This window comes from Aythya fuligula, chromosome 1 (assembly GCF_009819795.1).
Source record: "Aythya fuligula isolate bAytFul2 chromosome 1, bAytFul2.pri, whole genome shotgun sequence".
Lineage (NCBI taxonomy): Eukaryota > Metazoa > Chordata > Aves > Anseriformes > Anatidae > Aythya > Aythya fuligula.
The window spans coordinates 80,459,975-80,486,743 of record NC_045559.1 but is presented as its reverse complement, the minus strand read 5'-3'; the positions used below and the strand labels follow the sequence as shown (position 1 = coordinate 80,486,743).

The following is a 26,769-nucleotide window of genomic DNA, read 5'->3' as shown; positions in this document are numbered from 1 at the left end:
TTAATATTTAACAAAATAGCTGAAGAACTTTATTTGTTTTCAGTACCAATGTTTGGATAGGCGCACTAAGAGAAAATTGGATGCAACAGCTAGCTGTGCATACTTTGGATATACAACAAGCCATGATATCTAGCAATAAGCATTTAATGAGAATAAACAGTCACAACCTGGAAACACCTTAATATAAGAGGTTTAGGGACAGTTTCACCAAAGCAACTCCATGATTTAAATAAACATGCTATTTATACTAGACTCAGATAGTTAGGGTACTGGCAAATGCTTTTAGGAAGCTTCTAGGCCATGCTGCTTGCCAAGAGGGTTTTTACTCATACTCCCTGGGAACCTCCAAGAAGAAGCAGGTGCAACATATGGAAGTTTCCACAAGAAGGCCCAAGCTTCATCTGGAGAACACACTATTATTATAAATTATCAGCTTAAAGCATAATACATGCATATATCCCTCTGGCCCTCCACTGTCCCAACACCCCTTGCATGTTCTAAGCTTCATATATAACTTAGAAGAGGGCAGACTGTGTATCTGCTCCCACACTTCTAAGAATAAGAAACAACCCTGGATGGAGTGGCTCCTGGGCACATTATTTCGTGTAACGTTAGTTGACCATCCAGAGTGCCTCCAGGTAAGTTACATGGATAGGAACCTGCAGAGGGCAATTCAATCAAGTCATGGTTTCTAAGCCAGGGAAGAGAAATTGCTCTCAAGAAGTACCTGTCCTTCTCCATTGTTTAGACAGAATCTCAGCTAACAAGTTCGAAGTAAACATCTCGGAGAAGGCTACATTAGAAAAGCTGACCCTGACTTAAATCATCTTCTATCTTCATAACTGTCAGCCTTACAGTTCTGCACACAGGCATGGCTGGATGGGATGCTCTTTAACCTAAGAAGCCAGACAGATTAAAGCTGTGACTGGAGATTGAGCAGCAAGAAATAGAACTGGGAATAAGCTGTTCAAAAATCATTGGTCAGTACAGTTAATTTGTTTGTAAAGTTCATTTTACATTCCTTGCAGGCACTATCCAAATGTCAGTCTATTCTCTCCATAGCTGGTGGTGACAGCGAAGCAGGTGGGGTCTAGCAGCTTGGAGTGTTCCTCACACGTTGCCCTGGTCTACTTCCTCTGCAAGGATGAGAGAAAATGGAAGGGAACCGGAGTTAGAGTGATATGATAGTTCCCTCTCTCAAGTGGAGAGAAAGAGAGAGCAAGATGTATCATGCTGCAATGTGCCAGCAGCACATAGGGCTTTGCCACATACAGCTGCTAAGCAGGCTGGGGTGCAATATTGTACAGCTATGCTCCCCCCCCCCTCACCTCCCCCCCAAAAAAAATAAAATGACATGGCTGTGTGTACACCAGGGCAGTTTTCTCTCACCATACGAGGGAGGCAAACCCAAGTTCTTAAAATGGACAAACCACTTCAATAGTAAGGGCTGTACAGGATTCCTCCTTGATTCCTTCCTGCTGCAGGTATGGCTGTATACTCAGAGTAGGAAATGAGGGGCTACGAGCAGTACCATATTACAGCTTTGGTGGAAAGGTATACCATGCTTGGGCAGGAGGTTCTGGAGCACAGTATGGTATCATGGAAGGTCAGATCATGACATGCTGCTCTATGGGGTATATATGTTGGTGACCTTGATTTTTTCTATTGATTTAGACAGAGCGCTTCTGGCAAGCAGAGTGCCAGGTGTTTTGGAAGAGCCAAGTCCCATGATCAGAAAGATCCCATAGCTACACTAGCAGGAGAACTCAGGAAGAACCAACAGACACCCTGATGCCAAGGCAACAAAAATGATGTAAGAAACTCAAGCTCAAAGAAGAAGGAAATGGGGCACCTTCAGTCAAGCCAGGAGAACCTGACTGTAAGAATACAGGGAGAGTCAGTTTTCAATGAGACAACACCACTGTGCCTCTTGTGTTCACAGTTTTGCATCCAAAATCTGTGCATGTGCATTGGGAAAATCTCATTCAAAATAACTGTCAGACAGACATAAGCACTGAATGGAAAACCTCATGCACAGTGAGGAAGATGTAGAAAACTCTGAAGAAGAGAAGGGATCTCCATACCCTACCTGTGGTGCAGGGAGCGCTGTACTCCTGTGTGGCAAACTCATCTGGAAAACAGAAGGGGAAGGAGAGAGCAGGGCTGTTGGCTGGCATAGGGATGGGTGCCAGGGGCAGCTGTGGGTCCCCAGAGCTCCCATGCACCTCCACGTATCCAACTCCCCATGCTCGTTCCCAAGGGCACCCCCAGACCCTCACTTACCTGTCTCGTAGTAGTCATAGACCTTCACCTGGGCTGGCTTCAGGCCCTGCACAGGGATGTCCCGCTCCACCGTGAAGGAAAAGCTCAAGGTCTCATAGTTCAGCTGGGGAAGGGAAGCAGTGGAGGCTTAGGGGTGCCTCTGCATTTGCCCTGGTCTCTCCTGGTGTCTCCTCACTGGCCTCATTCCACTAGTGCTCTCCCTGCCACCAGTGCTCTGGGCCCTGGGGGTGTGTGTAGGACTACAGGCCTGGCTGAGGGGCAAAGGGAAACCCTGGGGCCTTTCCCCACACTGGGGGAGCCGGTGGTTGGTGGGCAGGTGTGGGCTGATCTGTGTGCAGGCATGGAGAGAAAACCTGCTGAGGGCTGGGATGGGAGAGTCATCCATATGAGAGAGACAAGGAGACTGGCAAACAGGTTTGTGTTTCATGGTTACAAGACTTGAGGTGCTTAACATTCCACTACTTAAAGAAGTCCATGCTATTGCCAATGTAATTCAGAGCTCCACCGTGTGTCCCTCTGCAACCCTGAGTTTGTCCTCACCTTCGCTATATACACCAGAACGTGGTTTGAGCTGACTTCTGTTCTTTGGATTTGGAAAGGCTGGATGCTTGAAAGCTGGAAAGAGGATACAAGGAAGAGGTTACAGTTCTGAAGGGATGTCACTCATCCTTCAACTCACTTCTTCCTATCACAAAACATTTAGCAGGTAGAGGCTGAGAACTAAAACATGGAAAAACTATGCCCTATAGGAATCAGCAAATACTCTTGTGTAGAGCCCCTCACAGTAAGACTTATGCCAGTTCTGACCAGCTGATGCTGTTGCACTTCCTTGACAAGAAAAAAAAAAAAAAAAAGAAAAAAAAGTAATGAGGGAATGGCATTTTCACAGCTATTGAAAATCTTTTGAGGCTCCTGAATACTTGAAATTGGGCCTGATCATCTCTTCCCAACTCTCAGGCTCAGGTCCACACAATACATTAACGCAAGCTACCAAAAGTGGTACAGGTGTGAGAAGGGGCTGTTGCTACTGGAATCCCTCGTGCACCATGGGAGATCAGTAGACAGGAGATCGGTAAAAGAACCAGGGTAAAAAGTGAGGCACGGCTAACAGTGGAAAAGATAACAGAACAACTAGGGCCTCCTTCAAAAAAGGGCGTGGATTAGGGGCAGATATCCTTGGAGAAATAATTCACATGGGCGCCTACCTTTCTTACTGAAGACTTGACAGGGATGAATCCCGACAGCATTTTCACATCAACAATCACCATGTTGGAGACGTTGCGCTCACCTGTGTAACTGAGGAACCAAGCAGCAAAGATTCAGAGCACCTCGAGTCAAAGCTGGGGGCACTTCCACTTCTTCCCTAACGCCTGACATCCCACCGCTTTCTGGCAGCCCAACACCTTCTTCTCCAGCCCACTGCACTTCCCTAGTCACCTGTGCCACCCCTCACTACTGCAGCCCTGGGCTCCTCACACAGCTTCACCCCGCAGGACGCCCCCTTCCTCCACAGCCTTCTCCCAGCACAGCTGCTTCTGGTGCACCTTGCGGGGGCTGCCCTGCCCCTCCCAGACTGCCTCACCCTGGACCACCAGAGCTCCTCCAGCTCCCATGGCTTCCCAGGAAGGCTCAGACCAGGCACGGACTTACCTGACATTTATGCCTATGTTAAAGACCTTGGGGACCTGGGAGTCCTCGCAGGTCTCTGGGGTGGTGTACACATGGAGAGTGAAGGGTGCGTCCTCCTGCGTGGGCTGCACGTTGTACCTCAGGCTCGTCTGGGGGAGAGCCAGCAGCTCTGTGTGAGCGTGGGTGTGCATGCACAGCCCAGGAGAGAGACCGTCGCCTACCTGCCCAGCCCTCCCTCTTCGCCCTTCTCACAGCTCCCTCACACTTCCAGCACTGTCCCTCCTGCTCTTTTTTTTCCCCGCACAACACTTCTCTCCTCCGCCACAGCCTTCCCTCCCATGCCTCCCCTCTCCCTTGTCCTTGCTGTCCTCTCCCTGGCTCCTGCTGTCCCGGGGAAGGGGCTCCTCTCCCGGGACAGCACCAGCCTCCACCACCCTCACCTGCAGGTAGACGCATCCTTCACCAGACACCTCTGCGCTGTACTCCCCAGGCACCTGGGGCAGGGGTATGCGCTGCAGCAGCAGCCGGTTTGAGGGGTCCACTTGGAAGTCTTGCTGGAAGTCCCCTCCAGATCTCAGGGTCACTTGGGAAGCTGTTCCGCTCTTGGCGTAGGTGACAGCTCCGTACAGAGACAGGGCCTGAAGAGCCACCACTGTGTCCTGCAAGAGACGGGTCCCGGCACCCAGGGATGGCCGCGTTAGCCCAGTCAGCCCTTCCACAACCCGTCCTCCCAGAGCCTGCCCTTTGCTGGCGGTGGGCACCCTCTCCTCCACTCTCCATTTTCCCCACTCTTAAGGAAGGAGAGATGGAAAAGGTGAGTTTTTATACGATTCCATGCTCTCGCTGTGTCCTCTGCACAGCACTCGCTTGACCCTCAACTCCCTGTTGTGGAGCTCTGTGGAGCCTTCAAAAGCATTCTCCACAGGGGGAAGCAGCACCTGCATGTGCATACACAAACTGTGGTGAGGACCCCAAATTGCACTGTCACTCATGCCACTGCCATTCTGTCCCTCTGCGTCAAGAAAGCCAGGACATGAATCCGAATATCAGTCACTCCCATTGGTTCTACTTGGCATATATATTGGCCTGCAGCCTTTTGGGAACTCGGTAGCTGCGGCAGACGCTACAGGGCTAACTGCAGGGGTACAGTTCCTGCCGGGGCAAACCTTACCGTGCTCCTACCTTGCTCTCTGACACGCTGACACTCTCCTGACATTGACGTGTGAGCTCACGGGAGGGGAGTTGCTCACCTGGGTGGAGGAGAAGCCTCCATTGGGATTCTGCTGACTGCTGATCCACTTTGCAATAAGAGATGCGAACGACAGCTCATCCTGGGAAGGCGCCGGCTGTGTGGTGAGGTGAGCGAGGAGCACATAGGCCGTCATCTCCACTTCAGCAGAGGGAGCTCGGTAGCGATAGTAGGGGAGATCAGCCACCATCTCTTTCCCAGGCCGCTGCCAGTGAACAGATCCATCTTCACAGGGGGCAGGGAGTGGGCAAAGAAGACAACAGGGAACACTTATTTGCAAAGGAGTTACTGGCCCTGTTGGTGCTGCGGTGAGGACAGAGCCCCCAGCATGCAACCACAGGGTGAAACAGGAGCAGAGAAATAGCACCTCACTCGTTGCACGGTTACAACTAGTCTAGGAGTGCTGAGGTCCTGTCTTTGCACCAGGATACCGCTTGCACTTAAACTCCATGCTCATGGAGGCATTTAAAGGCTTGAACACCTCATGGAGCCAGAGATCTACACGGAGCACCGGGCTGGGACACTGTCCCAGTTTGAGCAGAGATGCCCGGGTGGGGCAAGTAACAAGCTCCGTGAGGAGCAGGGCTTGAGAGCCACCCGCAGGTGCAGAAGGCAGAAGGTGCTGGTGGCGCTTCCTTCAGCACCGTGACAGACAACGCTTGGGCAAACTGACTGCCCAGGCTGACTTTACCAGAACACTTCTGAGTCTTTATGCGGTTTCCTGCAAGACACGGAGCTTACGCTAGGGCCTCTGAAATGACCCGTATGTTCGTCTTCTGTCTCAGCATATCTCTCTCTTCCCTGGTTTATCATCCTCCATTCTATGTTCTGTGTCTGCCCTCAGAGCAGAGAAGTGGGACTGGACACTGAGAGGGAGCTGTCAAAAATGCAACTACCTTGCACAAGTGTTTCCTCTCTCTACACTTTTCCCCACCCACACAAGCCATTTCCTGCACCCACTGCACCACCAACAAAAGCCGTTTTTTCAAGGGAAATGGTAAGATTTGTGGGCTGGAAGAAAGCAATGTCCGATCAGGAACACTCACCCTTTTTCACCGCTTCCTTTTCAAGCAAGCCAAGCATTGCCTTCCTTTTCTCCTCCATTCCTGCCAGAGCAAAGGCGTACGCCAGCAGTGCCTTGGTGTACACGTGGTTTTCTTCTGCATTTGCTGCCGTTTCCAGGCAGAAGAGAGCATTACGCACCACGGAGTGCTGTGTAGAGGGAGACAGTGAGGCTGGGCAACAAGCTCTCTCCCATTGAATTCTATCATAGGAAAACAGGAAGAGTAGGTCCATTGTACACATGGACCCCTGAAAAACCCCACTGCTCTGTCTGATGGAGATTGTACCATCATGTATTCCTTCCCCTCCATGTCTTCTACCCCAGGTAACAAGTGGACAGCCAGAGGCTGTTCCTTATTTAGTACCTTCTCTTTTCTAATACATCATGTTACGGTGTTTCTTTTCCAGTTTGATTTTAAAAGTGGGAAGTAGGGCTCTAATCCTTCTGCCTAGGAAAGTATTCATTGCCTGACTGATTGCATGGGGTGTTGTGCCAACACAGTATGCTCTTACTTGTGTTCTGGTAGGAATGTACAATTTCAACAGAAAAGGAGAATTTTTTGGATGTAGAAATCCTATCCGTGTCATTTCTGGGATTTAAATATTATTTAACTCACCGTTAATCCATGGTGTACTCTTTTAAGTGAGCAAAAGCAAGATCCTTCACAAAAGAACTTAGAAAAAGATTAAATGAAATGTTTATGTGGGAGACAGGATTGGACAAAGGAGGAGACTGGAGGAAATGTTATTCCAGTCTGGGCTTGAAAAGAAAGAATATTCAGACAGTATTTCCTCTTTAAAAGGTAAAGGGGCTTGATAATCTGTGGGGGCCTAGTAGGGTAAATTACTACCAATAGTGACTCAGGTGATACATACAGTTACAGGCAGAGGAATCTCCAGCAATGCAATAGTGATGTAGGCTGTCAGTGAGACCTCATTGTCCACTCCACCCTGCAGGGAAACACAAAAGTAGATGTCATTCCCACAGAGCACCACTGACTTCTCCCTGTGCTACGCTATCTACATCATGCAAGGACAAATTCTTCCTAGCCTCCTACTTATCGTTAAGTCCTTCAGAAGTTGCCATTGGTTTCTTCCTGCTTTTTTAATAGTTCATATACATAGATTCCCCCTCCTTCCCAATCCCCAAGTGCTGATATATCTCTTTTAGTCCCAGGCTGACTTACAGTCAACTTCCAGCCTCACAAAGCTGATATGGAGCCAAACAGGCAGATATATTACCTTCATGGCATTATTCAGGAGCGTCCCAGAACTGTGGAAGCAACCATTCTCCTTCTGCTTTTGAGTGAGCCAGATCAAAGCATCCTGGATGTGCTTCTCATATATGAAGATGTATGGCCGGGCCTGGGCAAAGGACTTGAGGACAAAGGCTGTGAGCCTGAAAGCAACAAAGGGAACTGAGACAACCAGCCCTGTATCCATCACTGGTGATGGGGCCCATGCAGATATCACTGTTCCGGAAGAAAGCAGTAGAAGCTCCAAAACTTGGTTACGTGGGCTGGTTGGAAACTGCAAACTAGCTTAGCAATTTGTTGAGACAGGGACCAGTGCTAAAGGTAACTGCCATTCACAGACATGAGGACTGTGGGTAGGTGGGCAATTGCATTCTAGGGATTCATCAGCATCTGTTAAGAAGAACTTGCTTGGGCATCCTGAGGGTCATCCTTACTTGAGCTGAACCAGGGTATTGGGGAGGTAAATAGCTATCAGTGCAGCATTACAAACCTAAAGGGGATCTCCCTTAGCATCCTTCCTTGTTCCATTATCCCACATGATTATTTATGATGTCATGATTATCCTTTCACTTACACCTCCATTTCAGCTTTCACAATGACCAAGCACAAGAGGACACTGAGAAAAGGGAGGGGATGAAGAGCAGAAATACAAAGCCAGTACTACTGAAGTCTTACCAGGTATTCCCAGCCTGCCCAAATTGGGGCCCAAAGGTGCTATAAGAACCATCCCAGTGTTTATAGTTCAATTGCCTTTGATACCCTGAAATGGAGAGCAGAATATTTTTGTTGTCTCAGTACTTTTCAAGGAGTCATACAAATGAAATGTAGTAGAAATTGTTCTGGCTGTAAAAAATCAGGCCCAGTCAAAGGTGAAGAACACTTCTGAAATCTCAGTTCTAAAGACTTTTTGGGGCCTGAGATTCAGTATAAGCAGCTGCCAAGGTTACTGGTTACAGACTGATTTATATATTTCATAAAACCCTTTTATTATAGAAAAGAGTTATTTTATTGCCAGTTCTGGACTTTTTCTATGTTCCTGTTTGGACGCTGTCCTCTCTCACCCTGCACCTCTACCTGAGTACGGAATTCTTTCTTGTAGGTACTGTGTTAAATGCACTCAACCTACTACAGTATCATGTTCCCTTCCAGAGAATGCACTAGGAAAACCTCCCACAGATCATACATGCCAGTGGTAAAGTGTCCTTATCCTTATGCCAAGGAAAGGAGTTAACAGAGAAGCCATGTCCCAGCTCACCGCTCACTAAGTATCCAATGGCCTTGGATTTGATCTCCTCACTCAACTGCCCTGTCTTGTTCAGATAGTCCAGGACATAGATGTTGGGTGCAAACAGGACCATGTTCTGTTCTCCACAGCCAAATGGCATCTGGAGGAGCTGGTGCAGGTTCTGCATGGAAGTGCCCATAATGTCACCTGGGTAATGAGAGATTTTCAAGGGCACATTAGCATAATTCAGGGCTCAGAGGTCAACTATGCACAGGTTGAAAAAAACATGGCAGTGTTTTAAAACAGCATGTGACACTGAGAGTACTTCACTTACCTAGCACTGAGAAATATGCTCTGGCTGAACCATCCACCACATTCTCTGGGAGAACTAGAGCAACTGTCTCTGACATAGACTTTTCTGGGGAAAAACAAAAACAAAAACAAAACAAAACAGAAAACAAACAAACAAACAAACAAAAACAATAAGAACAACAACCAGATCAGTTTGGTTAGGTTTCCTGATTACGTCTACATGTATGCGTATCAGCTAATGGGTTGAGATACCATTCACTGCACAAGGGTTTCCTGCCTTCAACAAATCCATTCATCTGCATTTTTGTTGTGGAATCCTCCTATCCTGCACATTTTCCATTAGGCCTGCAATACTCTCACACACAAAATGTTATGGATTTCTACATTGCACTATCAGCAGGCCTGGTTTGGAAAATACACTTTCTAGCCTATTTTTCTGGCCTCTCCTGCTTTGGTGGCAGGCCTGGCAGAGTTCAGTTTGTGATTTTACTTACATAGAATTAAAGACATTAGAGATAACCCTAATAAATACCAGATATTCTGTCCCCACAGGGACCTAGGCAGCCTTACTTCCTAAGAGCTATGCTTCTGGCTCTGCAAGTGCAGAAGCTATTACAATCACAGCTGTTTAGGAAGAATTAATTTCACTACCAGTTGGACATCCATGTAGCTTATTCAGTTTCATTAGATCCTTATAATTTTTAAGCCTCATTTTCTCTTTATGTCTTAGTCTTTTCTTCATGGAAAAAAAAAAAGAAAAAAAAAAAAGTCCTAGAAAGAAATAAGCTCTTACCAGATGCACAGATCACAGAGTTATATGTAGTTTCCACCTCCATCCCTTCTGGCTTTGGGGAAGAGGGAAGAAAGAAAGAAAAAAGTGAGAAACAGACAGAAAAAGAAACAAAAGAATGATCAATAGAGAAACTAAAAGGGACACTAAAAAGAAAACAAAAAACTTGCAAATTCTCCTGTAGTAATTACTTCATCGTAATGCAAAGCCTTTAGAAGTTGCTTACAAAGACATTCCTCTGTACACAAAACTGATGATAGAATCATAGAATCATAGAATGGGTTGGGTTAGAAGGGACCTTAAAGATAATCTAGTTCCAAACCCCCCAGGCTATAGGCAGGGATGCCACCCCCTAGATCAGGTTTGCCAGGGCCCCATCCAGCCTGGCCTTGAACACCTCCAGAGGTGAGGCATCCACACCCTCTGTGGGCAACCTGTTCCAGTGCCTCACCACCCTCTGAGTAAGGAATTTCTTCCTGACATCCAATCTAAATCTCCCCTCTTTCAGTTTAAAACCACTCCCCGATGTCCTGTCATAGATACATGAGCAAAGAGTCCCTCTCCATCCTTTTTATAAGAACTCTTTAAGTACTGAAAGGCCATGAATGAGAGACTGTGTCAAAAGCCTTACAGAAGTCCAGGTAGATGACTTTTGTCATCTGTAACACAGGTATGTTCCTTAGTCCAGCCTAGCGGAACATTTCAGACTGTTTACAGCTGATTGTGACACTACAGGATATTCATGCAAGAGTTTTGACAGGTGATAACTAAAGCACTCCAATGTTTCCACAAGTTACATATTAGAAAAAACAAAATTTAAATATACGCCATTCAACTGGTGATTTTTGACTACATTTAATGAGGGTAACTTCTGTTCCTCTATTTCAGAAAATTCTAGCCCCGTTTTTCAGAAAAGTCAGAAAAGAAGACATATTTTCTGTTGAGGTGATCTAGAAGATTCTGCATAAAACTAAGGAATCAAATCTTTACTAGAATTTTTTTTTCAGAGTTTAATGTAGTAAGACCCCCTCAACATTTTTTTATCCTCCAAACAGGGGACTTGCCATTCCTTCATTACTGGTTTCCAGCTTTTGCCAAAAGATTTTTTTTTCCAGTATGTAAAAAATGGTATTACCCTGACATTCTCACACAGTTAAAACATGTTGTCTCTCATTCTTCAATATAAAAGAGATGGAGAAAGATTAAAAGTTTGGGGAAAATTCAAAATCCAATAAAAAGAGAGAAAGCATTAGGATAAACTACAACCAAGCTAAATGCTTGTTTGCAAAGGTGCCTAGTGTTTGTTTCAGTGTACCACCCTGAAATGCAACTAAATGAGTTCCATTGTTTTGTTTGATTTTGAACATTTCAACAGGAAATTAAAATATACAAAACTAATTATTCAAAAGATTTTCATTTCCAGCTATGCAATTATTGGGTGAAAACAAAAAACATCCTGTATCCCAATTAGCTTTCATCAAGGATTGGTTTCCTGAGGGCAAGAGAATGCCCCATGGACTCTGGTCATCTCCCTTTGCTCTCCCTAGAGTCCCATGACCTGCTGCAGGGAATATTGACATCCATGTGTTTGGGACAATGAAGCTCCACCCCAAGCAAGTTGCACTGTATCCACCCCTGCTAATTAATTGTTGGATGCTAATCTCTGATTCTATCCACTCAGGGCTAGATGGGGTAGATTAATTACTTCATTACAATAACAGAGTGATACCAGTAATCTCTTAGACAACCCAACAGAAGTTATTTTAATGCTTATTCAGTTATTTTCACTTCCCCACCATCTGGGAGAAAAGACTCTTTTAAAATTCAGAAGCAATTATCTTCTAGTATCTTCAAAGAACAAAGTAATTACTCTTTTTCCTGAAGGCATGTATGAAATTGCATTTTTTTTCCTGAAATGTTCAATAGTTCTTTGTGCCCTGATACATGAAATGCACTGTACAATCACATTCATTTGTAAATAAGCAAAATTAAAAAATAAAACAAAACAGACAAAAATAGGACTGTTGTTCCATCATTACATACAGGTCAGAAAAACATTTTCTGAAGTTATATATTATATGAATCCTAGATCTGCCTAACTGAAAATTGGAATATCTACAATTTATGGAGGAGTTGCGATGTCTTGACTAAATTTTCTTAAGTAAGATTATTTCTTTCCTTTCATGTATAGGAGTGACAATGTTGTGACATGATATAGTATAGAACTCACTATGCAAAAAGCTAGTATTATTTGTTTGCCATTAATATCACAGGGAGTCTTAATACTGTGGATAAATTTTATGACTGCCTATTTATCATAAAAACTGTGGTTTAATCATTGTAAAATAGTGTCTAAGAAAAAAATGTAGAAAAGAATGAAAAAAAAAGTCAGTTCATACTGGTTTGAACATTCTTAAAAGTATAATAAAAACATTTCAAAACAGTGATGGCATTTTTTTTTTTTTGGAAATACATGTAGATCATGGCAACTGTTTCATGATCTAGAGTACTGGCCATGTCCTGGAGGAGACACATAAGTTTTCTGGCAAAGCTTCCATTTGTAGCCTCTCCCTGTGACTTATTACAGGCAACACCAAGGAGTTCTCATTTTTCTCCCAGATGATATCTCTGGGATGAACCTGCCATGTTTGCTTATGTTTCCTGTTTATGTAATGTAACACACTGCTTTTATGAGTTATAGGATTTGTTGGCCTGTATGAGATTTATCAGCTCTTAGTTTAATGAAGCATGCAGAATAAGAGCCATTATTTCTGCTATCACGACTTAAAGATCTTTATCATGCAGCAACTGTTACTATGTAGCGTGAAATTATTGTTACTCTTCTCTGCCACCTAACTCAACATCCCCCATACCTCCACCAGCAGCTGTCTGATGACTGTGTCCTTCCGTCCTTTCTCAGGGGTCTCCACTATGGCGTTCCCGCAGGGCTGCTGGTTTTGCAGGGCCTCAGCGCTCACTGAGAACTCCACCTGCCCTGGAGGAAACAGGGGTCAGCCAGTCCTGCCGGGCAGCACAAGGGAAATGGGGGTTTGTGTTTGTGCTGGGCACTCTCAGCTGTGTTACAGAGATTTTCCAGGAGAAGAGCTAAATATGTGCCAGTGTTTTATCTTGATCCAGCTGCAGCCTTCTAGACCACCTCTTTTGTGATGGCCACCCAAGCAGGTGCTAATCAGTCAGCAAGAAGAGCAGTGGAGGGGCAGGTCTTCTAAATCAAACAGTCTTGATTGGGGATGACTCAGAGAAAGCTAGCTCTGAATTAAATATTTCAGACCCAGACACATTAAGATACTTCATAGCTCCACAACAGGAATGTCTAAGCATTTTGCAAGTGTTAAGGGAATTTGTGATTTCTATTCAAATTTTGAGAAAAGGCCACAATCCTTAGAAAGTCTGTTTAGGACCTGCATCCTAATATTGTGTCTCAGCCTCAGAGCTGGACTTCCCACTTCTAGCACAGATAAGTTACTTCCAGACAAGTTTGGGGTCCTAGTTCCTCACACCAAAGATCTGATGCTATCCACAGATATCTTATTCTAGTATTTCCATGTAGTCCAGCCTCTTACCTAGAGATTTTGGTGTTACTGCCCAAGCCACAGTTTTCCTTTCATTCAGGCAGATGCAGTAGGATTCTTCCTCCTTCTCTACTGGAGCAGCCAGGAAATGAGTAGATTTAGCTAGAGACACGCTGACCTGCCGTTTATACAGAGAAGTGTCAAGAAGGTTGGAATTACAGAGAAGCTGAAGTTACTGGAGTACATGGGCATGGGCATGGACCTGGTTATACTGTGGGACTGAGAACTTCATGGATATGGCAGTGCAAGAACTGGGTAATAAAATGGAAAAAGACTGAGGTGAGTAAAATTTTAAGAGATTGGTGAGATAAATGTGGAGAACACAACATGTATTACTCTTTAGAAAGGAAACTGATTCAAGGAAAATGGAGAGCATTTATCAATTATGTGAATAAAGACAAAGCAATGTCTATGAATGAAACCATGAGTTAAAGATCCCCCATCACAATTAATTAGGTGAAGAGGTAAAACTCCAGCAGTGTGAAAGCTAGTAAGGTAACAAGGGAGAGTGGAATAAGGAACCTGAAAATAGCAAACAAAACAGGAAAGACAGGGAAATGATACAGCATTTGAATGACTGGATCAGTATTCCTCCTTGTTTCAGCTTCCTTTCAGAATATACATCAGTGTTTGTGAAACACCAAGCAAAAGTGAGATTTCATTAGAATCACCTCTCAAATTCTCTCGTCTCCTTTGATGGTGAAAGAATGCAGATAAGAATACTAAAGCTATACAGTTCTGCTCAGTGTCTTAAGGTTAGATGCAATCAATTAGAGGAAGCATATTCCAGCAAATGTGGCATGATACTTTGTGAGATCACAGAATCATGAGGTGAGACTAAAGGCTAAAAAAGTGTATCCACTCTTGTGAGCCTGGATTTTCCATATCGGTAGGCAATGACACTGTGGTCTACAGATGACCTTATGGATATGAAGTCTATGTGGTCTATAAGTCTAAATGGTCTAAAGATAACTTATAACAAGTTCCTTGTTTGTATAGAACAGTAAAATAATTATAGGATGTCAAGGCCAGAGGCCTCATTAGCAGAGCTTTAGATTCTGAATCGAACATAGCTTTCAAAACTTTGCTGGAAAAACTTATTCCTCCTTCATGAAATCCATCAAGAATTCCTACATACATACACCCATATGAAATTATAATCAGGGATCAGTCAGCTGGCTTGGGAAACTATGTTATAAATAGCCCATTGTAGTTTTTCCGAAGCTGTCAGATTGAGCAAAGTAGTGAATATCTCTTACCCTGATGCAGGCTGTTAGGTAGTTGAAAATGGTGGCTTTCAGTGTGAAGGCCTCACCACGCACTACAGAGTAAGGCAGGGTGAGCTCTACAAAGAAGGGCTGGAAGGCTCTGAGAGACACTGTTGGGGATAGGCCAAAGCCTGTGTCTGATGAAGTGCAGAACGCATTGGCTTTCCACTCAGTGATGGTGTCAGGGATGGTCACATCTAGTTCAGCATTTCCTTCAGAGCTGGCAAGAGACAGAGAGAAAGATTTCAGTCGTATTTTGATCTATGCTTAGTGGCCTTGAAAAATCCCTCTATCTACTAGAAAGACCCCTCTCACCAAAATGTTGACACTTTCATTAAAGCTTAACTATCTTCTGAGGTTTTGCCCCAGTGACCACACTCTACATTCCCATAAACACTTACTTCACTGAAACTATGTCCCAGATCCATGTCTCAGGGAAGTATTTCCGGATGGTCTCCACAGGATGGCCAGCATCCATCTCTTCCATCATTTCATAGTCTGAATCATAATAAGGTTGCATTGAACTGCCTAAATCCGCTCAAGGAAAGGAAGAAAGAAAAAGACATATCAAACTCATTTCTAACCAAGGAGGATACTTTGCTTCCATTTAGTGGTTATTCTTAGCTAAAATTTTAAAATTTAAATAACAGCTTAGAAAACTTGATTACGGCCAGCCTCACAGACTCAAACTTTGAGCTGTCTCTATTTGTAACAGATCACAGTGATCCTTGCACTACATTCTTAACCTCATATAGACTGTCCACTGAAAACAAATGTATTGCTCTGTTGTCATCTCAATATTTCATGTTTCCTAAAGCTACTGCTCTTACAGAGATTGGGTGGGGTTGATCATTCTTCCTCCACTGCCAGCAAATCCAGGAGCAAACTTATGAGGCTACCAAGTGTACGTTTCTATTGCAATAGAGAAGTCAAATGTGGAATTCACTGCCTCTAGATATTTGTTTCATATAATTTATTAAGTTTTGTTGAAAAAATGATTATGTTTATACATGGCCAGAAACAGCAGCCACATTTATCCCTCCCTTTCTCCATCTAAGATTCTTTTGAGCTGAATATGTATCTTTGCATGTATGGCCACTAGCAAATAAGTAGTTCCGGAGAAAGGGAATTCTTCCTCACAGTGTTGCATAGTGCTGTGCCTTACAAAACACTTTCTATCAGTCTCAGAAGACTTTCCGTCTTCTCAAAGCAGCCAGCTGTCTCATGCTGTGCTCTGAAGACAGATCTGGCATTCCCAAACAAAAGACTTGATATGCTTTAACTAGAAGGCTAGAAAATTTCACCTGACCAAAGACTATTGTTTTTAATAGTAACTTTAATATTGTACCACTAAAAGTCGGTGATAGGAAGTGGTGTAGGTGAGAATGTTTTATATAGCCTTTCTAATCTCAGAGCTATTTAGAAAAAAAAATAAAATCTTTTTTCTATCTTCACAGTCACTGCAGCAGCAAAGTGACCTACCCAGACGTTTACAATCACGTGAATGGAAGAACTGGGAATAGAATGAAGCTTTTCAGCCCTCAGAGTTAAAACATAAACCCACAGATTCATACCACCTTTTCATTTATCTTGGTCCACTTTTGCCATTGTTGTTCCCCTAGTTATTGCTGAAATGTACCTACCTAGAAGTAGAGACTGTCCTTTTTTTTAAGGTTTCTATAGATGGGCCTTTTTTGATGGAGGAACAAAGCTTATACTTTATGCTGGCAGTCCATCCGAAGGTAGATGGTCTTAGTGTCTACAGAATCTCTGCTGCAGGCCTGGCATGTGATTCACTGAGAACACACAGTTTTAACTAGGCATACCTGACTAGCTGGAGATAAGCACAGAGAGCTGTATCAGTTTCATATCTCAGGACTGTATCCTGAAGGAAATGATCCTGATGTAGGTTGGCATATCTGAGAGCAGAATCAACTTGTCTGCTCTGTGCTAGTGCTGCCTCAGCTTGAGTACTGTGTGCAGTTTTGGGCACCAAAGTATAAGAAGGATATCAAACTGTTAGAGAATAGCCAAAGGAGGGCTAAAAAACAAGGGTCTAGAGGGCAAGACACATGAGGAGTGACTGAGGTCACTTGGATTGTTCATCCTGGAGAAAGGTAGACTGAGGGGAGACCCCAAGGAGACCTACAGCTTCCTCGTGAGGGGAGTATAGGAGTAGGTGCTGATCTCTGCTCTCTGGGGACAGCGACACAACCTGTTGGAACAGCATGGAGCTGTGACAGGAGAGGGTCAGTATGGATGTTAGGAAAAAGTTCTGCACCCAGAGGGTGCTTGGGCACTGGGACAGGCTTCCAAGGGAAGTTGTCACAGTACTGAGCCTGCTGGAGTTCAAGAAGCGTTTGGACAACACTCCCAGGCATAGGGTGGTCCTGAGTAGACCCTGGAATTGGACTTCATGATCCTTGTTGGTCCCTTCCAACTCAGGATATTCTATGATTCTGTGATTCTAATTAATATTCAAAGAAGGAGATGAGAAGAAAGAAGCACGATGCAAAATTTTAGGTAGTTGTGTGGAGGTAGAGTGAAGCAGGCCTTCTTACCAGAAACCATGTAATTCCTTTCCATCATGTGTTCTCTGTAACGCCGGCAGATTTCAGGCTTATGGATCTTGCTGCTAGTGAAAACTTTTAAGCCCAACAGCTGTTAAACAAAAAGAAAGTACAATCAACTTTTGAAATTATACTATTTTTACTATGTCAAGAATAGATATACTTATGTCTGGAACTGAGCAGAATAGCAAAGGTTTATATATAAATACTCGATAGATTGGTTCAACCCAGATGTTGAGGCCTTGTCATGACATGCTCATCCTAAAGCTAAATGCTGGCATGATTAGGCAGAAAGTCAAGGTCTACCGTGGGGACATGTGACTGAAAATGATGTGTGAAAGGATTGAGAGTACCTATCTAAAAAGTCTTGTGCATGACTCTGTAGATGGGTGCAGGTATGTTTGAGGGTTATCAAAGTAACTGTCACTTTATTAAACCACTAACTACAGCAGACAGGGAGACAACATGCACGACTACGGAAAGGGTTTCTAGTATTATGGCACCAGGGGTCATTTCTCAGTACTGCTTCCTTATTTGAGCCTATTCACAGGTTTTTGTCCTGGCATTGAAGAGACCTGTCAAAGTTTTAATGGCTTGGAGAAGCGCTTAGGTATGAGCAATAGGCTACATAGATGCAGGGCCTGGGCCTGTGTATGTCTTGCATACACAGCATAGCAAGCTCACACCAAAGTTCATTCAAAAAGACCTTCAGGACAGGGAAGAGGAGGAGATGATACTGTATTCCAAAAAGGAGTAACTAATAAAAATGAAAGGCTGGTGCTTACTTTGAGAATGTCATAGGCATCACCTTTGCCATCAGGAGAAATGGGTACGTAGACAAATCCATTTAATAATATGTTGTCAAGCGACAAACAGGGGTTTACATTGTCATCTTCCAAATAGTAGTCCTTGAAGCTGTAGCCCTGGATTTCCTTCATTTCTTCTGGGAGAAGATCATACAACTGGGAAAATGCAAACAACCAGGGAAAAATGTGGCAGGTTGGTACTCATGGGGACACAGACACTACCTAATGATCAAGTGATAAAAGACAGCTTCTATAAAAACAGGTATAGTGAATGCAGCTATAAAAATATATGGCTTTATGTCCATCCTAGTTGATTCTTGTATTGTTCATTACCAGAAACAGCCAAGACTTACAGATCTGTGAGAGAGCTCATCTTCAGGCTTCATGAGGAGAACACTTTTGTCCACGGCACGGATAGCACACAGGGACTTTGGTGAGCTATGGAGTTGCAGACGTGTGTTGGAGGCAGGAAGACCCTCCTTGGGAATAAAACTCAAGCTGACCTGCAACCCCAAAAGTAGGTTAAAGCAGCAACTTTGCTGGATGCAGTTACATACTATTATACTGAAGTATCTAGCCTTGTGAACTGAGTTCTGCTAGTGCTCTACAGCTCTTCTAACATATTCAGCTTTGACTAGTGTGGTTTATAATGAGCAGTGATTCTTTTTCTTATTCTGTCTTCCTCCACTTTTATAGTTATGGCTTTGTAACTTATTCAGTCACTAATCCTCAGCCAACATCTGATCAGACCATTCCATGTGAATTCTGCCTCCATTCTGGAACTAATAATGGAACTACTGGCCATGAAGCAAACATGGGTTACATAAAACCTGACTTACTCACTTTATTGGGGAGGCAACTTTCAACCTGGAAATCCGCTGAACTGGCGATGACTTCCCCGCTGGGTAAAGTGGTATACACGAGCATCTGTGCCTTGGGAGCAATGGTCGCCTCAACAGGAAAGGTCAACCGAAATATCCCGTAAGCTACCAGAGAGAAGAAATGCTAAGCTATATACAAGAAGTTCTGCCTTCTTCAGATAAAGAAGTCAAGTTCACTCATGCTGAACATTTTAGTTAACAGGGGCAGGAGTACTGATGAATGACTGATGTCTATGCCTATTGCTGAAGACACCTGCATTCAAACAGTGATCATGTAATAGCCAAATGAGATGTTTAGTGGGCCTCAACATGTCCTCTAGATTCTCCCCAGCTAACACCTGGAATCACCTCCTGCTGTTCCCAACCTTTTTCTTCCTCAAGCTCTAAGATCTGCAGTTTACAAAAAAAAAACCAAAAAAAACAGATGAGGGAAAAGACATGGAAATAAGGGACTGCTGTAATAGGTGGCAGCAGCCAAGGTTGCAGAATAACTGAAAAAATAACTCCTCAAAATAACTCCAAAGCTAGTATTTACTTACCTGAAACACCAAACTGTCACTCCAACTGTAGTAGGAAATGCCACATTCTAGCTTGACCTGAGCTTTTTGTCACAATTTGGATGAAGGTGATAGAAAATCTTTTGATATATATCTTTTGATATGAACCAAGGTATTAGTTTAATCACTACAACTAGTGAGGTAGCAGAACTTTCAGTCATACCCCCAACATCATTTCACGCAGCATGTAAGAACTTTTACTTTCACATACTGCATACTCCTTCTCATGGGCTTCTAAAATGATTTTCCTGGTCTTCTTGTCCAAAGACTTTTAAAGATGCATGATAGTCAGTCTCATTCAATTATGTAATCTTTGAACATTGTATATATACAAAAAAAAAAGATTGGTTAGAATATATACATATATATAATATATATATATAAGCATGCAAGCTATACATAAATATATATACCTATATATATATAGCTTGCATGCTTATGAGGAAGAAGTAACACCCCAAAAATGAAGAAAAGTGAGAGAGAGAAAGAAAGGGAGACAATCTTTTTCCTGCTCACTGTACACATGGGTCTTAAAATACTGGCAAGTACCCACAGTCAGAATTGGTGATGGAGGTCAGTGGAAAGCACTGGTTCAAGGAAAAAATAATCAAAACATTCTATATATTTTCTATGAAAAAAGTACAGAAAGTAAGAAAGTACAGCAACAGACAGAATTCGGACCAAACAAAACTGACTCAAACCATTTAATCTAAAAGGAATTAATTTTCAAAATGTAATTCAATTTTTCTTGAATGCTTGAATTGCAATAATTTCTCTAAGTCCTCCTGCCCACCATCTCATCAGACATGCTAAAAATACATAGTTCTGCTCACCATCTCCAGGATTCACAGTCAGATCATGAGTGTCTGCTAACATAATGCTTCCCTTGGCCATCACCTATGTGACAGAGAAACACTCCTATAATTGTTGTTACTCATGACAAAAGGAAGAAGAATGAATGTTCATTGGGTTAGCTGTAGGGTGTGTGAATAGCACTGCCAACTGTGAGCAAAACCAAGAAGATACTAAGCAAATACTAAACTGGAATTTACTAGGTCTTTGGAGCCAGAAACGTGCCTTCCTAGAAGGACTAGTGTTTCCTCATCAGTTCCACCTTCTGTACACACTGTATCAGGTTCAAATGCACTTTACCTCTGAATACACATAAGTTTGGGGGGTCACATGCACATTTCTAACATTTTGGAACAGATTGATGATCAAAGGTTCTCCTCACTCCACTCTCACTTGCTTTGTGAAAAAGGATGGAGAAAGATTGAATCAGGATTATTATTATAACTCACATAGAGTTTGAATAGAAGAACACTGGCTGTAAAAAAGTATTTGAATAAAGTATCTGAAGTCAGGTTTGAAGCAACAGCCTGAATGCTAGCTGTGATTTCCTTATCTCTAGAAATAGTTTCCTTTTTCACAGCCAAAAATGTTCTTTATACAATTACTGTATAATCTTGTCCTCCATGCAGTATATCTATTCCACAGTACTATATTTTAATTTCAAGGTGTGGGAAACACACCTACAAAAATGTAAGTTTCCTCACCGTTTTCTTACCTGCTGCATGTATATACTTAAGATCTGCTTTACTAAGCCACTAGGATAAACAGGAATCTTGTGCTCAATTTATGGTTAGCAGTCTTGAAAATAAGCACACAGACATGTCTACCATAGTTTCCTATTTTCTTGTAATCTCAGTCTAACTCCTCCTAAATGTCCTTTATTATCCATCAGAACAGAAGTGTCTGTTCCACTTATGTTTTCTAGCTCTGCAAAGGTACTCTGTCTTGTATTTAATTCTAGCATCATTAAATGGGATAACCAGGAAAACAAATTTAGGGGGAAAGAAATTCTATTTGAATAGTCATCTGATTCTTTCTCTTCCCCCAAACAAAAGTGATAGATCATTGTTCAGTCACAGCTCAGTTAGCTTCTCTTCTCTGCCCCCCAAGAACGATTCAAATCATGGTTAATTCCAGCATGGTATAGTCTGTTCCAGTTGCTTTGGGATCCCAAAATTTCAATCATTGCCTGATTTACGAACACAGCTCTAAGCTTATCAGGTACTGGTACTGTAGATAGAGGTCTTGCTCTAGTTTCTGTGGTCAGGTGTCTCCCAAAGAACTGAGTATGAGGCAGGTTTCTAGCTCATCTTTCATCTTCTTGTAGGATGCTGGTTTCTGAGCTGTGACTATATATGAACCAGAATTTGGAACAGGGTACACTAGTAGTAGAGTATTATTAAATGGGAGTGTTGGCTGCACCAAAGACAATAGTCTCTACATCAACATTTTTACCCTCTTCTGTTCTTTATCAAACATGGGCAACATAACCATGTCTGCACACAGAAGACAACATGGGAAACACTATGGAAATATGTTTAAATCCCATGGTCACAAACCACACTTTTTCAGTTTCAAACTCCCTTTATCATTACTGGCTAAGGACTAATTGCATAGCAGTGCTGTGGTTGCTGTATGGAAAGTAGTGCCACAGCGCTCTCTGTGGCCATGGATTAAAGTAACCAGGAACAATTCTTACCAAATAGTAAATGACAATTTTCCTCTGCTCTCCAATAACATCTGGTGTGAAGACATAGTGCACATGGACCTCTGTGGGGAAGCCACAACTTAATGTCTCAGGCTTGGGCTCAATTTTGAGGAAGCTGTTACTGGGGGAGTAAAACCGACTTATTCTATGCAAAGCATGCTCATATGAAGGCGTGATCCAGTCGCTGTCATAACAGTTCAGTTCAGGTTTATGTTCAGCCTGATAAAGGAGAATAAAAAGTTCACAGCTGACCAAAACCAGGTAACAGATCACATAAATATGCATGGGAAAAATCTGGCTATGTTCTATCTTTCCCATTCTTAGATGAAGTTAAAGGGAGATAGACATAGAAGAACATGCACAGGAGACAAAGAGAGGTGAACTGCCAAAAGAATTGCTATATCTCCTGTTTGGCAGAAAGACTGATCATAGAATCATGGATAACCCATGGATAGATAATTCCTCTGCTGATCAAGAAGAGAGAGAGGCTTACCCCAATCTCTCTGCCCTGTCTCTGCCACTCACTCGGATTTCCAGGGAGGCTTCCGTGAAGGTGGTAGTATCAATGGAAAACCAGGATTGTCCCTGTTCATCTGTAGTGTAGTTGCCTTTGTAACTGTCTTCATTCACAGAAATTCTGATAGTTTCATTGGCAATGGGAGCATCAGTACCATCCACGAGCTTCACCTAGTAAAGTAAAAGCAAACTTCAGGTTTTAGACTAGAAATAGAAAACAATTCCCAAGTCCTACAAACCCTTTCCCCTTGTCATCCTTGCCAAGCAGGGTGTTTCTTATGGAGAAGAGCTAAAGAGATGAACGTGGAAATGTGGAAATGTGCAGGTGAGTCCTAAGTTGTCTAAGGTAGCAGATCTTCATCAGCAAAACAATCTGATTGGCCCATGGAAATTATCTGTCAGGGCCTTGAGTTTTTCAATAGGTTTTAGTATCATCTCTTCGTCCGGGAACTATGAGTTCAGGCTTGTGCCTTGCCCCAGTCTTTGACTAGGCTACATTGGAGTTAGATCTACATTCAGCTTTCTCCTGCTGTTCCCATCTTGTTGACTGGAATTCCTTGACTGAGCTCAGCCCTGACTTATCACCTTATGTTATCTGGTGACTGCTGGCCTGTTGGTGGAAACAGGTACTGTCAACACTCCTGCTCTGCCCAGTCTGGTTGATGTCAACTAGTGATGATGTCACTACTCCTACCTGTGTTGTGGTCACCTTTTACTCCTGGCTCACTTTCCTGTGTAGAATAGCCCATTCTTGCAGCTCCCTAATGTTATTCTCATGTGTCAGAACAGAAGGCCTTCTATTATGTAACTGGTATGACTGCTGGAAAGTTCAGTGATGTGTTTGTCAGGGTGCTCTGACTGACACCAATTTGCCTGCCTAAGCAGAGGCAGAGGAAGGTGGACTATGTCTTCTGCATTATGTTCTGCAACACACTGCTGTTCCAATTGATGGGATTATGCACCGCTAAGTCTGCTGTGCCATTCACTTTCCAAGGTCTCAGAAGTTCCCTACCATCCCAAAGAGTGGGATCCCTGGTCTGTAATAAGAGTCCAACAGGTGGAAGCTGACTTTGCTCATGATGGATGTGATTTCACAGGAGCCTGTTCCAACCATCTCTATTCCTGAGAAAGAGCACAGTAAAGAGGGATTATTAATGAACTGCAACATTTATAGACATGTCACTCTATGTTCCTCATCTTTTCCAGGCCCTCCTGTTGTGGCATGCCATCACTTTGCCATCTCCATATGATACGCACCTGTGCCATCTTCTGTGATCTTGCCTTGCACCTCGATGTTCATTTTATATCCGCTGCGCTGGAGCTGAAATATCTTGGTCCTTACTACATCAGAAACACACCCACGAGCATCTGCCTAAGCAGGTGGTTAGAGAGAAAATTGGAACAAATTTGGTGCCTCGTGAAACAGGAATAGGTATTACAAACCCAACATGCTTAACTGCTGTTCACGTAATCCCAGCCTCATGTTCTGGGGTTGTCTCCAACACCAGCACTTGTTTACAGCCCATTTCCATGTGTTTCACACACTTATTTTCTGTGTTGTGAGGCTCTTCATACTTAGTTCTCCAAGCCATGCAGTGGTTTCCTTGTTATTTCCCTTCTACCTTAGCCCTGTTTTTCTTCCTGTTTCTTCCATTGTCTTTACTCTCTTCATTGTTGTCCTTTCTCTCTTCTTTTGTTTGACCCATATACTATACTGCTTTCTTGTCTTCTCCTCCTCTTTTACACTCTTTGATCCCTGCCAGTCCTTTCCACAGTTATAAAATTATTTCCCAGATTCTTTCCTTAGTTTGGGGATCAATACCAGGGGCCTCATAGCGGCTAACTGGAGACCTGTGACCAATGGGGTAAGGATTTCATCTGTGGGGTTTTCTTCATCATTTCTGTTTCCAGTTCAATGACTGACCTCTTAAGAATATCCTTCTGTTAGAACATCTGTTTTTCCCTTGACAGAGTGTTATCATTGATGTTCTACCAGCTCACAACAGTCATAAATTTGCCCTCCATTAGACAACATTGCCCATTACCCATAAGGAAGACCCCTACATTTTAATCTTGGAACTCACCCGCCTGACAAATTCTTCACACACAGCTTCTGAATCTTTTCCATAACAATGTGAACCAGAATGAGAAAATTTCCGGCACACTTGGACATTCACCAAACCAGGGACAGGTTTCCCATAGGTGTACCTATTAGAAAGTGTTAAACAATATACTGGATGATGCCAGTCAGAGTCACATTCAAACATAGCTCCTTAAGAACTTCTGTGGATGACTTTATAAAATTTCTTCTCAAAGCCTAACTAATCTGATATTTTAATGATGCTAGTGATTATCTTTCCATCATTTTGGTGGTGAGATTCTTACATCATACATTAGAATCTGTTCTAGGTGGGAGACATCTGCAGAAATGCAGGAAAAGATTGTCTGTATAAAACTATTTCAGCTGGGATTATTCCTGTATGTCAAACTGTTGAGGGTTCAATGAAGAAGCAGAAAGGTTGAACAGGGGCTCAGGTGGATCAATTTAATAATTAAAAATTACAACACTGGGTTTGCACAACCTGCTTAAGTGATGTCTGATTTGACATCTCCAAGGTTCAGGAATGGCAGAAAATCTCTAACTGCAGAAGTGTAAAATGAGAAAGAGAGTGTAGAGTAAACTGGGAGGAGAGAAATGCTGCTTGGTTTGGCATCATCTTTTAATGAACACAGAGAATCCACTTCTCATTGTCTGTTAAGGCCAAGTAGCAGGCTCAGAACAGATAAGGTGGAACAAACCTGCACTAGATGTCTTAGAATAGTATGAAAAGCCTTCCCAAAGTCTTCTTTCTGTGCTCAGCAGAAAGGAGGAATGAAGTAGGAGTGAGAGATTTACTACAATTCTGTGACTCACAGACCACAGACAGACACTGGAAGTTCCTTATCCTCAATAGTGATCATCTTGGGCAGCTTCACCAGGACCTCATACTTGGGCAGCACTAGATGGGAGAGAGAAAGTCTGATGAGAAGGATGAAGAGTGCGCAGAAACCCAAACAATCAGCTTAATATCAACCATCACTTCTGTGTGGTGTTCAATACAGCTCTGCTACTCCTTTCCTATGTTTTTACAGACTTCACCACCATTTGGGTTTAAAGGGAATTAAGGACTGTTCTAGCCCCTACCTTCCCTCAGCACATGCTTGTGAGATCCTGTTGTCATCAGACAGCCGTGTAGACCCCTCACATATGCCTATTCAGAGGGACATACCGGTGCTGTATGTTGTGTTTCATGTTTCAAAACACATAATTTGAGCTAAGTCTTGGAGCAGAACATTCACCACCTGTGTCATTTAACACCTTGAAACAGCTCAAATCATTGATACTCTCTGGCTGCTTCTTACTGTTCTGGAGATCCCAGGCTGCTGTTAGGCTCACTGATATGTAGTATGTGAAACTGTCCTCCATGTACATATGTTTCTACTGTGTCTAGCCATGGAAAATCAGTTCTACATTTTCAAGTGGATTAAGCAGCAATAAGGCCTGATATAAAGAGTGTCAGGTAAAAAGCATGTTTTACTCCTCAGTATTAATCACAGAATCATTTAGTTTGGAAAAGACCTCTAAACTCATCAAGTCCAACTGTTAATCTAGCACTGCCAAGTCAACCATGTCCCTAAGCACCATATCTACACATCTTTTAAGTACTTCCAGGGATGATGATTCAACCACTTCCCTGGGCAAACTGTTCCAATGCTTTACAACTGTTTCAGCGTAGAAATTCTTAATATCCAACCTAAACCTCCCAGGGTGCAACTTGAGGCTCTTTCCTCTTGCCCTATCACTTGTTGCTTGGGAAAACAACCACCTTGCTACAACTTCCTTTGAGGTAGTTGTAGAGAGTGATAAGGTCTCCCCCGAGCCTCCTTTTCTCCAGGCTAAATAAACCCAGTTCTCTCAGCCACTCATTAAGTTACATCCATCTTCCTGTTTTGTATCCTGCAACACTAAGCCCCCCCAGCTACTCAAGCCCAGGACTGCACTGAAGTATACAATGGCCTGCTTCCAGGCTTTGTACCTGAGATTTGATTTGATTTGATTTTTTTTTTTTTCCCAGTACAAGAGAGTAAGACAAAGGAGGGTGTGCACCTCCTCAGCTCAGTGATTCAACCCCAGGATACATTTCCTCAAAAGACTCTACCTAAGGTGTAACA

At 43.1% G+C, this 26,769-nt stretch overlaps 1 protein-coding gene across 2 annotated transcripts in view; it reads right to left on the bottom strand.

Moving 5' to 3' along the window:
• LOC116490554 (alpha-2-macroglobulin-like) overlaps window positions 1–26,769 on the bottom strand; it is a 38,277-nt gene continuing 11,508 nt past the window's right edge. The window contains exons 7-36 of one of the 2 annotated variants that reach the window (XM_032189852.1): window positions 25,472–25,556; window positions 24,642–24,765; window positions 23,815–23,929; window positions 23,570–23,679; window positions 22,567–22,728; window positions 22,033–22,260; window positions 20,315–20,378; window positions 18,887–19,029; window positions 18,397–18,546; window positions 18,023–18,199; window positions 17,229–17,328; window positions 15,069–15,204; window positions 14,659–14,887; window positions 13,391–13,517; window positions 12,680–12,801; window positions 9,810–9,861; window positions 9,039–9,122; window positions 8,735–8,911; window positions 8,155–8,239; window positions 7,466–7,622; window positions 7,100–7,174; window positions 6,208–6,373; window positions 5,163–5,386; window positions 4,353–4,571; window positions 3,934–4,061; window positions 3,489–3,579; window positions 2,824–2,898; window positions 2,284–2,386; window positions 2,090–2,131; window positions 1–1,136 (exon numbers count right to left, since the gene is read on the bottom strand). In XM_032189852.1, coding sequence (XP_032045743.1) covers window positions 1,111–1,136; window positions 2,090–2,131; window positions 2,284–2,386; window positions 2,824–2,898; window positions 3,489–3,579; window positions 3,934–4,061; window positions 4,353–4,571; window positions 5,163–5,386; window positions 6,208–6,373; window positions 7,100–7,174; window positions 7,466–7,622; window positions 8,155–8,239; window positions 8,735–8,911; window positions 9,039–9,122; window positions 9,810–9,861; window positions 12,680–12,801; window positions 13,391–13,517; window positions 14,659–14,887; window positions 15,069–15,204; window positions 17,229–17,328; window positions 18,023–18,199; window positions 18,397–18,546; window positions 18,887–19,029; window positions 20,315–20,378; window positions 22,033–22,260; window positions 22,567–22,728; window positions 23,570–23,679; window positions 23,815–23,929; window positions 24,642–24,765; window positions 25,472–25,556 — 3,776 coding nt within the window. In that variant the 3' untranslated portion in view covers window positions 1–1,110. The remainder of the gene's footprint in view (window positions 1,137–2,089; window positions 2,132–2,283; window positions 2,387–2,823; window positions 2,899–3,488; window positions 3,580–3,933; window positions 4,062–4,352; window positions 4,572–5,162; window positions 5,387–6,207; window positions 6,374–7,099; window positions 7,175–7,465; window positions 7,623–8,154; window positions 8,240–8,734; window positions 8,912–9,038; window positions 9,123–9,809; window positions 9,862–12,679; window positions 12,802–13,390; window positions 13,518–14,658; window positions 14,888–15,068; window positions 15,205–17,228; window positions 17,329–18,022; window positions 18,200–18,396; window positions 18,547–18,886; window positions 19,030–20,314; window positions 20,379–22,032; window positions 22,261–22,566; window positions 22,729–23,569; window positions 23,680–23,814; window positions 23,930–24,641; window positions 24,766–25,471; window positions 25,557–26,769) is intronic. The other variant, XM_032189863.1, reaches the window with a different exon arrangement.